This window comes from Diadema antillarum, unplaced genomic scaffold, assembly GCF_040938485.1.
Source record: "Diadema antillarum isolate AM-2024a unplaced genomic scaffold, OU_Dant_1.0 scf00000133, whole genome shotgun sequence".
NCBI lineage: Eukaryota > Metazoa > Echinodermata > Echinoidea > Diadematoida > Diadematidae > Diadema > Diadema antillarum.
The window spans coordinates 79,063-93,850 of NW_027271022.1; the positions used below are offsets into that span (position 1 = coordinate 79,063).

Sequence of the window (14,788 nt, forward strand, 5' to 3'; positions counted from 1 at the left end):
ATAACAGTTTCGATGAACATTATTTTACTAGAGGATGAAAATTCATTCAGTCCAACAAGAATGAGATGATAATAGTAAACAAACTGGACCAAAGACAGTAAATTATCTTATCCATTAACAATTGCATAATAACATGTACTTAACGACATACTGAAAGAGTTGACAATTAACATTCGTCCAGTGTGAAAAAAGTCATGCAAAAGTACTGAATCCAGCTTATCATATACTGTACAATCAAAGAATTATCTTTACTGAAGTAGGAAGGAAAGTCTTTATGTCTACGTTTAGTAGAAAAAAGAACGAACGAAAATGATAGTGTGAAAAATATTCAAACACGCAATTATAACTATAACAAATAAAATCAAGAGTTTGCTCGAAATTTGTTTGACACACGCTCTTTAATGATATAAACAATACAACTCTTTTGTGTCATGTAAGAAATTCTTTGATGTGCTCGATATATTTTCTCCGTACGTGGCAGATTATGAGCAAAGGCGTTCAGGTGTGAAAATCCTGCTTTTTTATTCAGTGTCTTTATATTCATAGAATTTTTCATTATGACTTTGATTATTCAGTAGGATTAATCTGGTATCTGAGTGTTTTCTCTTTCGATCTATTTCGTCAGTAATTTGTAATGTAATTATGTATATCCTGATATACATACATATGTGTGTGTGTGTGTGCGTGTGGGTGCGTGTGTACACCAGAATTGGCAATAACGGCATCATTACATCTTTTGCCTACAAAATTCAGTTTTTTTGTATTTACCGTTGAAAAAAAAATGTGAATCAGACATGAATATTTCTTTATTGATTATCAATATCGATAGGTATAAACGAAGAGTGAATGTATCGTTAATAGCAGCACGAATTACTTTCTTTGTAGGAGTATTACACTATTTTTGATTGACATGATTGAGGGCTTGTACCAGAATGCCTGTACATGTATTGCAATTATATAGAACTTATAGAACTTTCTTTGTTTTTTTGTTTTTCTTTGTTTTTGCGAATGTTTATGCAGTTGAAAGTCCATGATCACCTATCCTTCTACTTCGTATTCTGTTATCATACTCCAAACCAGAATTTGCAGACTTCATCCCTTACGCGTATGGACCAGGAGTCAGTTACTTCTTCAACATGAGACAGTGCCTGCTCCTTCAAAGGACTGTACACAGCATTGAACTCAAAAAGTAGCATCCTCATGGCAATCAAAACAGAAATTGCCTTTTCAAGAGCTAAAGCTATCCGGCTATACAGCTCCAGAATGACGTCCTTCTTCTCGTATGCCAAACATTTAACAATATAATAATGAAAGATTAAATTGTTGCTCATAATCTTCTTTTCCACAGGTGAAAACGGCGAATATCATGCCAAAATATCACTTTGGCCACCAAATCACCAGCCAGATGCCACAACTTTTCAGAGATTTGTTTCCTTTTTCAGCCGCGAAGAACTGTAACCCGAACAGACCCTCATGTGGAAGTTTTACCTTGCACTGGACTGTATTTCTGTCATTCTTGGTGTAGGTCACGCTTACGTGTTCCTTTGGTAATCTTTTTGATTTGTTGTCCTCAAAGAGATGAAAGCTGGCATTAAATGCAGATGAAGCTGAAATGTCCAGCTGACATTCTCCTGAATCGGTCGTGACTGTCGAACAATCAGTGTTGTCTACCGTCATTTCCATCTTAAAGAAGTTCTCAGATGGTCCCCACATTCCGCTGTACTCTGGAAACAGAGGGAGATCCGTAGGCGCCTGGACATTAAGAAGCCACTGCCCAGCGAAAGAGCTTGATTGCTTTGATCCGTCGAAGATAAGCAAAGCATACATACCTGGTTCATCAAAGAGGAACTGAAGAGTAGTACTGATGTCGGCTCCGTTCTTTGGCCAGCAGGTCTCAGCGCTGATGATACGTGTAGAGTCGTATTTGTTTCCATTCTTGTCCAGGCGGAATGACATCTTCTTTGCGGATATTTTTGCACTGTGCTTGATGCACAGTTTCCCTTGCCCCTTGCTCATATCAATCTGAGAGGAGTCTATGTCTACAACTTTCATACCTGCGCTTTGAAACACCTTGTTCGGACCCCACATTCCACTTCGTGGAGGATAGGGTTCCTTGGAAGATATTCCATGGCAATCGATCAGCCACATTCCGACATAGGTAGCCTTGTCCTGGTTATGAGTTTTCTTCACGAAGAGACGAAATGCATAAAGTCCAACCTCATGAAGACGAAATATGAACACTGCAACCCTTTGACCGTCACGTTTGACGATTTCCGAGAACATTTTACCCTGATGGATGTCCTTTTCACCCTCACCCAGCTTAAGTGAAAAATTCAGAAAAAGATCCTTGGTGATTGTGACCTCCAACTGACACTCTCCGTCATCGGTTTCAATGAGGGCTTCACTGCTAGTTTCCAACCCATGCGCATAGAATTCCTCTGTTGTGCCACAGCTGACAGACCCTTTGGGAAAGAGCGACTTCCAGCAAGGTTTGGTGCACACGACCAGCCAACATCCGACAAAAGTCCTTTCCGCTTCTGGATCAACCTTCGCAAACACCTTGAGCTGATACATGCCAGCTTCACTGAGACGCAAGCTGATTGAAGAGGTCGCTGTGTTCTTTCCCTTGGCTGTCTGGATGAAGGCGTGACCATTCCTAAGCTCCTTCCCAGACTCTGCGCTCTTAAGAGTCATGTTCAGCTCCAGGTCTCTAGATTTGTGCGATCGAATGACGAAGTAGCTCTCTCCCTCGTTCGCAAGGATTGTTGAGGAGTCCGGGCCTCGTACGGTCATTTGCATTTTGAAAAATGCTTCGTTTGGTCCCCATGGACCATTGTGTCCAGTTGGGAATTTGACAGGAGCATCCTCGCCACCTTTGAAGACCCTTGACGAAGTTATCATGTATGCAACAGCCTGGTAATACAAGTCATCTGGTTTCTTTATTTTCAGTGAGAAAATGTACTTCCCTGGACGAGGGCAGAATATATGGCAGACTAGCCTCAGCGCTACTGTTTCAATGTAGACATGTTCCTCCAGTGAAACATCCGGTGAATCCATATGCGCGAAGTGAAAGATTAACGGCTGTGGATCATCTCCTTGGTTAAAGCTTATGGTGGTGCTACCTTCTGGCGCATCAATGAACGGTTCGATGTGCGAAATGGGAGTAAATCCTTGACGCGCAAACCATGGATCCACACCCCACACGGTAATGTTCTCGGATGCCTTCGGAGACGTGACAGCCTCAGATCCTTTAGCCACGATGGTAAACGTCACCAGGCTAGTTCCATAAAAGGCGGCAATCTTTTGCGAGAGTGCTAGTTCTACTGGATTCATATCTCCTTGTTGAAAGGTACCGTATACGGTGAAGACATACTCGCCTGGTTCTGGCAAAGTGATACTGCAAGAAAGCACGTCACCATCCCACCAATCAACCCCCTGGTTAGGTATTTCCTGTGCCCCTTTTGTTAGCCGACAGAACACGTCCACAGGAAACAGGCTCTTCATCTTAATCAAGGCCTTATTATTCTCCGCTTTTATCACTCCTTCTTCGTGAGAGAGACATTCCATGTGGTAAAAGATCGCAGCCCGACCGACTTGAATAGAGTCAATCCAAGCATCTGGGATAGGGTCATCTTCATTCTCCAACGGGAAATGAGTCTCCTCAAACTGCAACGGATCGCCGAGGAAAAATCCCTCGCCCCACTTTCGCTCAAAAGTATACATCCCGTCTGATCCACGATCTAAGTGGAATAGAAAAAAGGGGTTGAAAGGACGCAATCATTAATATTTTTTTTTTTTTTTTTTTTGGGGGGGGGGGGGTCCTCAATCACTCAATTATGTGCTGGTATATTACATCCACATGCTGTCTAGAATGTGTTAAGCGACTGAGTTTTGGAGTTAAAGGCCAAATTACGAATCAACAAAAAGAGAAACGAAAAAGAGAAAGAGAGAAAAAAACAAGAGTTGCCGAGGCTCACTTTATTTTTAATTTTATGATTTCCCATTCTATTCTAGGAAAAAAAAGCAGTCACGACGAATAAACATTTCCTCATCTAAAATGTCGTTTATGAAGTGAAACAAGAAGTTCTACTCGTGAGAGAATATTAGCAACACATACCACAAGTGTAGGAAAGCCACTCCAATAGTAAGTAACCCTCTACATGTCAGAGCAAACACTACTTGCAGTGCTCCCCCAAGAAAGAAGGGGCAATTCTTGCTAATCAATAAATGTTTAGAAAACTAAGGAAAGCAAAGCACATAATTACAATTCATTATTCAATTGGGGCACCGTGAAAGTTTACTATCACTTCTAACAGATAGGTCTTTAAAGGACAAGTTCACCTTTATAAACATAAGGATTGAGAGAATGTAACAATATTAGTAGAACACATCATTGAAAGTTTGAGGAAAATCAGACAATCCGTTCAAAAGTTATGAATTTTTAACAATTTTGTGCAGCAACCGCTGGATGAGAAGACTACTGCAGTGTATGAATAACTTGCGTACAACAATATAAGGAAAATATAAAGAGAATTTCACAAAATTCCATCTTTTGAAAAAAGTACACATTCCCCTGACTCGTTACCGACAAATGTTATGGGCAATATTACTCCCCCTGCCTTTAGAAAGAGGCAAGTCAAGAGCTCTTTTATTATGCGAAAAAGTGAAAATATGTTGAATTTTCTTTTACATTTTCTTTATACTGTTGTACGCATATGACTCACAAGCTGTAGTAGTCTCCTCATCCAGCGGTTCCAACACAAAAATTTTAAAAATTCATAACTTTTGCATCGATTGTCCAATTTTCCTCAAACTTTCACTGATGTGTTCTACTAATATTGTTGCATTCTCTCAATTCTTATTTTTATGAAGGTGAACTTGTCCTTTAAGTCATTACAAAAAAAAAAAGAAATGGTTCTAACAGCCTGTCCTGTTTCATTGCATCACTTCAGTTTACATACCTCCAGTCTATATCTTCTACCAAGTTTGGAAGTCTGCCTGTACTTATCTGAAGTCGAGTCTGCACGCAGGAATTTTTCTCTTTATCTTTAAACGTTATATTTCATATAACGTTTTGTCTTATTCTGTTTTGTTCCTAGCAGTGCACTTTATTACATCTAATAAAAAGACATACTTTCAAAATCTTCGAGGAGGAAAGGGTCTAATTGCCCCTTTTGCGTAAAAGCCCTGTCTACAGATAAAAAATTAAGGGAACTTTGAGCCAAAAAATGAAATGACGATTACTTCCGTGTATTAATGAAAATTACATCACTTGACTACCAATGCTGATATTCCTAAATCCAAATCTTTGATCTTACCGCATTAATATCCTGTAAACTTGCAGACGGAAATCAAGAGGAACAAATAGCCATCAACAGGATATTGACGAGGTCGTTGGTATTTTTTTTTTAATAACAGTATTGGCTTAGGGCAACTGGGGGGCGGGGGGGGGGGGACATTCCTTTACGAAAAAAAAGTTAATGTCATGGTACCGGTATCGAAGGCCATTACAATTATATGTCAATTATATTCATGACTTCCTTTGTAATACCCAGCGGTGATCTCGAACAAAGTGTACTAAAAAACATACGGAACAAACGCTATTCATAGGGTCATTTTCAAAGGACTATGTTCTGTCTTCAGCCACAGAAACTTACTGGAAACACCAGCCGCCCATGTAGCGTCGCAGAGGAACCACTTTCCCTTGAGGAAGACCTTATTCCATGCATGTTTACCATGCTCCTTGAGGTAGTTCTTGGCTCCTGGGTGGAATCCGATGGACTTTGATACACCTGTTATGGTCTCACACTTCAACCCTGCCAGTCTGGTAAACAGAATAGAATGACAGGAATTGATTAATTTTTTTCTGCATTATCATAATTTATTTTATATCATATCATAATTAATTGACAGGGGCGTCACCAGCTTTTTTTCAAGGGGGGTGCGTTTTGACACTAAATGTTTACGAGATTTTTTTGACAGACATTTGGCATATAGGAAGCTCTCAATCCCTAGACTTTTACTGTTTTTTGAGGGAAACCAAGCGGGTAAAAGGGCACCGGCGCGCCGGTAGCTAGGATTTCATCTTGGGGGGGGGGGGGGGGGGGGAGGGGTTAGTATGCGAGGGAGCGAGCAAGGGTGGGGGGAGGGTGTGGAAGTGCCGGAGAGGGTTGTACCCCTTATAAATGGATTATGGAATGACGGTGTGAAACGACAAATTACTGGCAGCGATATCAGGAGAATGGCATCACGACTACATGCGAGCGAGCGGAGCGAGCGAGCTTGAAAAATTTGACATTAAACAGTTCCAAAACTGCCGTTTGTAGCCATATTTTTTGCTTTGTAAATTAAGGGGGGCGCACCGGGCGCAACTGCTGGCAATTACTGGCAGCAACATCAGGTGAATGGCATAATAATTAAATGCGAGCGAGCAAAGAGAGCGAGCTTGGAAATTTTGACATTTTACAGTCCAAAAACTGCCATTTGGAGCCATATTTTTTCGCTTTGGAAATAAAGGAGAGGTGGGGGCGCAACGGGCGCAACTGCCGGTAATTATTGGCAGCAACATCAGGAGAATTGCATAACAATTAAATGCGAGCGAGCTTGAAAATTTTGACATTTTACAGTCCCAAAACTGCCGTTTGTAGCCATATTTTTTTTGCTTTGTAAATTAAGGGGGGGGGGGGCGCAACGGGCGCAACTGCTGGCAATTACTGGCAGCAACATCAGGTGAATGGCATAATAATTAGATGCGAGCGAGCAAAGAGAGCGAGCTTGGAAATTTTGACATTTTACAGTCCAAAAACTGCCATTTGGAGCCATCTTTTTTCGCTTTGGAAATAAAATAGGGGTGGGGGCGCAACGTGCGCAACTGACGGTAATTACTGGCAGCAACATCAGGAGAATTGCATAACAATTAAATGCGAGCGAGCGAGCGAGCTTGAAAATTTTGACATTTTACAGTCCAAAAACTGCCGTTTGTAGCCATATTTCTTTTGCTTTGGAAATTAAGGGGGTGGGGGTCGCACCGGGCGAAACTGCTGGCAATTACTGGCAGCAACATCAGGGGAATGGCATAACAATTAAATGCGAGCGAGCGAAGAGAGCGAGCTTGGAAATTTTGACTTACAGTCCAAAAACTGCCATTTGGAGCCATATTTTTTCGCTTCGGAGATAAAGGAAGGGTGGGGGCGCAACGTGCGCAACTGCCGGTAATTAGTGGCAGCAACATCGGGAGAATTGCATAACAATTAAATGCGAGCGAGTGAGCGAGCGAGCTTGAAAATTTTGACATTTTACAGTCCCAAAACTGCATTTTGTAGCCGTATCTTTTTTTTTTTTGCTTTGGAAATTAAGGGGGGGCGCACCGGGCGCATCTTACTGCTGGCAATTACTGGCAGCAACATCAGGTGAATGGCATAACAATTAAATGCGAGCGAGCGAAGAGAGCGAGCTTGAAAATTTTACATTTTACAGTCCCAAAACTGCCGTTCTTAGCCATATTTTTTCATTTTGGAAGTTAAGGGGGGGGGGCGCACCGGACGCACCTGCAGGCAATTACTGGCAGCAACATCAGAAGAATGGCATAAAGATTAAATGCGAGCTTGAAAGTTTTGACATTTTACAGTCCCAAAACTTCCATTTGGAGCCATATTTTTTCGCTTTGGAAATAAAGGAGGTGGGGGGGGGGGCGCACCGGGCGCAACTGCCGGCAATTACTGGCAGCAACATCAGGAGAATTGCGTATAACAACAAAATGCGAGCGAGCGAGCGAGCTTGAAGATTTTGACATTTTACAGTAAAAAAAAACCAAACAAACAAACTGCCGTTTGTAGCTATATTTCTTCGCTTTAGAATTTAAGGGGGCGCATCGGGCGCAAGTGCTGGCAAATACTGGAATCAATATCAGGAGAGCATATTGATTACATTCGAGCGAGTGGAACGAGCGAGCTTGAAAATATTACATTTACAGTCCAAAAACTGCCGGTCTTTTCTTAGCCATATTTTTTCGCTTTGGAAATTAAGGGGGGAGGGGCACCGGGCGCAACTGCTGGCAATTACTGGCAGCAACATCCAGGTGAATTGCATAACAATAAATGCGAGCGTGCGAAGAGAGCGAGCTTGAAAATTTTACATTTTACAGTCCCAAAACTGCCGTTCTTAGCCATATTTTTTCATTTTGGAAGTTAGGGGGGGGGGGGGGGCGCACCGGGCGCACCTGCAGGCAATTACTGGCAGCAACATCAGAAGAATGGCATAAAGATTAAATGCGAGCGAACGGAGCGAGCGATCTTGAAAATTTTGACATTTTACAGTCCCCAAATTGCCGTTTGTAGCTATATTTTTTTGCTTTGGAAATTAAGGGGAGGGGGGGGGGGGGGCGCACCAGGCGCAACTGCCGGCAATTACTGGCAGCAACTTCAGGAGAATGGCATTACGACTAATGCGAGCGAGAGGAACGAGCGAGCTTGAAAATTTTGACATTTTACTGTCCAAAAACTGCCGTTTGAAGCTATATTATATTTTTTTTTCGCTTTGGAAATTAAAGGGGGGGGGGGGACGCCCGGTGAGCCCGGTGCGCCCCTCTCCCTGGATCCGCCACTGGTAGTCAAGGGTGTGGGTTTATGTTCATGACTGGGGGAGGTATGACCAGCGAGGTGGCGTCGAAGTGACCAAGCGGGGAAAGGATGTCCAAAATCTGCACTTTAGAGCATCCCATAAACTAATTGTGCGTGTTTGTTTGTGTGTGTGTCTTATAATTATGTACAAGGAAAAGTTAGGAATTAGCCCAGGGCAAGTCTTTTTATTGGCAATGCAAGACATTTTTACATAGACTAGTATGTATAAAGCAACACTGCAAAATCAATGATCTAGCTTTGATATAACGAAGAGTAAGGTACAAAAGTATACATTCTAGATACATCACATTGCGCAACATTGTAGCGACTCTTCGTTCGGATGTACTGAGTACACTGCGCACATCCTGCTTATGATTATGCAGAATGCCAACCAGGAATCACGCTGAATCACAATCTTTTGTCGGGTCCGGGCTTTTTGAACAATGTTTCACACTATATACCTATCTAATTATGGTTAAAAGGAATCATAGAAAAATATCTTATTTCTTGATCACCCTTTCATTCAAAAGCAGTTTACTAACACTTGAATCACTATTTCGGTAAGTCTTTTTTTTTTTGCCAGCGGATTGGGAGGGGGTGCACCCCCCCTCCGTAGTTACGCCACTGCTTTTGGGTGAACTAATTGGACAGATTTCTTGAATTCTAACAAAAAAGCAAGAAAATCTTTTCATTGCGGGAATTATGATTATGTGGGATGGGGCAAACGTGTATAAGTGCTCCGTATCGTACGGATGTACAGTACGGTCGATAAATAGTAAACACTGTAGAATACTAATAGATATGTACAAAATCAGTGCTGCCAGGTGACCAGGGGTGCGAATTATTATTATTATTTTTGTGTGTGTGTGTGTGTGTGTGTGTGTGTGTGTGTGTGTGTGTGTGTCCCTGGTGCAAAATATAAAAACAAATTAGAAAAGAGTAATTATTTAGCGTCCGGCGTTGAGGTCGCTCGCAGACTGATTTTTTTTTTTTTTTTTTTTTTTTTTAATTGGTTCTGAAGAGGGTGCGTTCGCACCCAACGCACCCCCCCTGGTGACGCCCATGATTGATTATTATTGAATTTGACATAATATGAGAAACTCTATTTAGGTGCATTTGATATATTTATTCGTTGTGGTATAAAAAGGTTCATCTGGACTTTGCGACACTTACATACATGCAGTAACAAATCTTGAATAATATAATGGTTACACTAAGTGAAAAACACATTTTTACCACCACATATTCAAGTACATGGATCACTCATATAACGGCTGTACAATCATAATGATAATTCATCGCAATAGGTTTAATTCTGTAAACAAAGTTGAAATAATTAATACAAAAACCTCTCTTCGCCACTGGTACGTACATATGACATCTTGTATGAAGGAAGGTGGAGCAATGTCTTGCTAGACAAAAGTAAAGCATTCATGAATCAACTTTATATGTGTTCCGCTTATATCTCGATCGTCCCGAAATCATCCAGACTTTTATAAAATAAAGCACACTCAAAACAATTCTGGCCATCTTAATATGTTAAAACTGAAATGGCTATTCCATGCATGATGATCACCATAAATGAATTCTAAAACTCACTCGGTCATGTCACATAGAAGTTGACTGAATCCTTCACAGACTGCAACACCCGTTTGCAGGACCGTTGCTGGGCTTTGATCCATCCGCTCTCCGGTGTTGAGAAAGACGGAATCGTACGAGACGTTGTAGGCGATCCAGCGGAAGATCAGTCGGAATTTCTCCAGCTCGGTGTCCGCCTCTTCAGTCAAAGTGTCGACCAGTTCTTTCATGTCAGTCTGAGGTATGCTTGGGCCCTGTCGTTGGTTGCAAATTTTTGGTATTTTGATGACCAGAAAGAGAAAAAAAAACAAAGAAAGAAAGAAAGATAGAAAATGAAAGAAAACGACAGCGTTTCATACAGCAAACGCATTCTTCCAAGCACATCACATAGCAAGGCCAAGTATTTATTTATTTATTCATTATTTATTTATTCGTTATCCATCTAGGCCTGATTAAACTTTGACTCTGTGTGTGTGTATGTGTGTGTGTGTGTGTGTGTGTGTGTGTGTGTGTTGCTGGTTGGGAAACAATGAAAATGTATTAAAGCAACTATAGATTCTTCTTGTATTACATTGTTACCTGAAAGAATCAGGGGAGGCTTTCTCCCAACAATTAAAATAAAATTTAACTCTCCGTGATAAGGAGCTGATTGTCTACAAATTGACAGACCATGATTGACCCCCCCCCCAAAAAAAAAAAAAAAAAATCCCTTTGATGGAAACGGGAATATGATATAACATTTCGGATTCTAACGCGGAAAACAACAGACAAGTGAAGCCTAGAACTTTTTTCATTTTTTTTTGATACATTACGAGAAAACAGTCCAGAATTGTGAGAAAATCATAACTGATTAAGGCGAGAACTTTCACATTTTTACTGAAAACTTTCTGTACGTATCACACGCGGTGATAATGAACACTATCACGATAATCGGACAACATACGTTAATTGCGTAATCATCCAGGTCTTCCATTACGGTGTAGCGAGGTATGAGGGCTCGTTTGTCACTCCAGAAGGTATCTTCAATGCACTTGACTTTCTTTGCCGCCTTGTAGGAGGCTATGATTGCCTCCTCGGCCACAACATCATCAAATACGATCTTCTTGTTGAAGAGTGATGTGTTGATATCTCGCCACTGCGCGACAGATATCCTGCGTCGATTCGATACGGGTGGGACCACGAGCGAGGGTTTAGGCATGATGGCGAATGACTCGGAAATGGTGGTCGTCTCGACTTCAAACACCGACCGACGCCGCCCTCGGTCCCCTGGGCTTGTTGGTTGGTCGATGGTGTCCTCCAGTATTTTCACTGTCGTCATTTTCGTTTCCTTGCGTTCTCTCAACGACGCCGGTGCTGGATCACCGGGAAGGCGTATATCTGCAATAGTAGCCATTGTCAGTCATCTGGATTTCTGTGAAGGTTCACAAAGATTAAAGACAGCAAATCTAAATCAACTCAGCCGCTATTGATGATTCTTCTGGGGCATATGATATATATGCATTGTCAACAATGACATTTAAGCTAACATTCGGTAGATCAATGGATTCACAGTCTTAATATTATAGAGCATGTAGGTGAGGGATAATCCGTTTTTTTTTCCTTCACTTTCACCCTATATGCTAATTCACGCATAACTTCAAACAACCAATCCAAATGTTTCTTTCTTCGATGCCTGCCTGCATTTCTTTGTTGTTGATATGAATAAGTTGACAATTGTGAGCATCATTCCTTCTGTGCCATTTGTCTTTGCCGATTGTGGTTCTTTAATCTGAAAAAAGGGAAACTAATCAGCATTTCATTTTCATTCATTTGAGCAATTGTTGTTTGAGATAAGAAATTAACGCTTGTGTATAGACTTGAGCACATTCCAAAATATTTTTTTTTTTGGCAGTACAGCGTTCTTTGGTATGAAAAAAGGTTACGTTTTCCAGATTCTGCTCGGTGAATTGAACCACTTTGTCAAAACATGAATCATTAGCGTTTTGACAAAAAAAGACATATCAATTCGCCTAAAACAGACATTGTGTGAGAAAGGGGGGGGGGGGAGAAATCGTTACATTGATGTAATGATAGCCATATAGCATTACTTGACACCGTCAGCTTCCATCCACTTTCAGTCAGCCTACATTCGTCAGGTAATTTAGTGCATTCGTATTTATATGATTTATATGTATGTTTATTTCATATCATATATTTTTTATGATTTATGTATGTTTATTTCGTATTATATATATATATATATTATATAGGCCTATATATATATATATATATATATATATATATATATATATATATATATATATATATATATTTATGGAAGGAAGCCACACTGCCCTACATTTTTCACGGACTTATGACATCAACTGCGCGTGTATATTAAGGAGCAGTGGAATATATTTTGACACAGCGCCGAAATGCCAGGGGAATTGATGGTTAGGAGGTTAAATCTTCCGAAGCGGTATTCCGTCGACAGAGAGAAATTAAAGACTTCCATGAGGAGATCAAGAAACGTAAAAAGAAAAAGAAAATGACAGAAAGTGAGCTTGCAATACGATTGCGGTATGGTAAACATGCTGTGTTTATTCAACCCTTTAAATATCCCAGAGATGTGATAATTCCTTAAAGAATAATCGTAAGATATATGTCAGGTTTCCGAATATGGCAAACTATAAACGGTAGTATACAAGTTATTGCATTATCAAGTCTAAAGGCCCGTTTACACCGAGCACGGTACGGGCAACTGGCCGAGTTTTTGCTATGGTGTGCAAAAAAAAAAAAAAAAAAAAAAAAAAAACCAGCAACAACAACAACAACAAAAAAAAACCCTTGCCTGGTCCTGTTAAAAAAGAATCAGTAATTCGGTTCAAAATCACCCAAAATGTTATTCGTATATCAAAATCAAGAGCAACAAAATCAACAGTAGAAGATTAGCTTTGTAACAAAATTATTAGCGGGGAAGTGATATTGTAACAGAACCAGACATTTTTTTTTTTTTGTTCATGAGCTTGGTCTCTCTCGAGGACGGGACCTCCATTTTATGTCCCATCTGACATTGTAGTAGTTTGCCTCTTACTAGAGGGGACGGTAGGATTACACACATCATTGTACAGTAAAACTCGGAATCGAACCCGGATCCTTTAGATCTGGAGGCAGACGCTCAACCGACTGAGCCACATTACCGCCCTTAAAGGTAGGGGAGACCTTTTACAGAACTCCCAAAATGCAGCAAAACATTAAATATGAACCTCAGGGGACTTGTTTAGGCCACTGCTTAGAAATTTGGAAGTCAACAGTTATCTACAATTTGAATAATGCACAAAACTCAACTACTCAGTAGTTTTGTGTGTCAACCACACTTAAGCCTTTTTGTTGCAGTCTTCTTTATTTTTTGTCTATAAACACAAATCTAAAAGTATAAGAGCTGATGTAATAACATATAGAGTGTGTGGCAAGAATGTATATAGAAATGTTTGTAAGCTTTGATGAACTTTATTCACAAAATATACATGATGGACACACATGCAGTGCATGGGTCTGCAAAGGTAGCCTAGTAATGTACTGGAATTTACGGTGAGCCCCGAAAAAAATTCAATTCAAAATCTAACGGTCAATAAAAATGTACTAAATGTTACCTTCCACTCTCAATATGATAATGGGAGTCTCTAAAATGATACTCTCTTCAACATACCACTGTGTTTATACAACTCTTCATTTAAGGCATGCAAATGGGATTCCCTACCTTTAACTACTGTTGCGACAATGCTAACATCAAACGACTCTTTAAAGAGAACATATTTGATATTGACAGACGTGAAGGGATGTATAGATAGAAATACAGAAGCAAAATCATATCTATCTCAGAATTTATCTGAGATTAAAGTATTTGAGTAGAAAACGTGATTACATTGATTACATGTAGCATCGACTATAAACAATACACAGAAAATCAATGTCCATTTTCGTCTTATCAAAGTAGCTGCGCAAAGAATTCGGTATCCGCCATCTTTGTAGGTTCTAGAAATGTGGACGGCTAATTTTCCCTTTAAGCATTGACTGCGCAGATGTCTGAAGCATTATGCCAAGGTCCGCGACATGTGTTAATGTCAAGAGTGGCTCCTGTATGTGGACTTGAGGGGAATTCCTTCCCTTAAAGGGCTGCTTCAATGATGTCTCACACTTCGTAATATCGGCCCATCTTGACAGAGAAAAGGGCTGATAATTATCAATGGTGCGTACAAAGTCTACATTTTGGGTAGGAAATGAAATACTTCGAGTCTGATACTTCTCATATCTCTGATCTCCAGGGTCGTTGATAACCATGAATATCACAATTATCATTTACATGTCTATAAAACTAACACGCGTCACAAGCATGCAATGAGTGAAATTTGAGTATGACAATGTATGTGCATGTGTGCATGTGTGTGTGTGTGTGTGTGTGTGTGTGTGTGTGTGTGTGTACAATTATACTTGTCTTCTCTCAATTATGTATTCTTATACTTTAGTAATCGACTTTTAGCCAGGCCGAATGATCTTGATCGTGATACTAGCTGCTCACGCCGTGCTCACGCAGTTGCATAAGAGATTGCCGT

The 14,788-nt window shown here is 40.5% G+C and overlaps 1 protein-coding gene across 1 annotated transcript; it reads right to left on the reverse strand.

Annotated features, from left to right (window-relative positions):
- Positions 1-1,333: 1,333 nt before the first annotated feature.
- Positions 1,334-11,589, reverse strand: LOC139720783 (uncharacterized). The gene is made up of 4 exons (XM_071632124.1): positions 11,140-11,589; positions 10,218-10,450; positions 5,658-5,824; positions 1,334-3,740 (listed from the first exon to the last, which is right to left on the reverse strand). The coding sequence occupies exons 1-4, from the start codon at positions 11,587-11,589 to the stop codon at positions 1,378-1,380; spliced, it is 3,213 nt and encodes a 1,070-aa protein (XP_071488225.1). The 3' UTR covers positions 1,334-1,377.
- Positions 11,590-14,788: the final 3,199 nt, after the last annotated feature.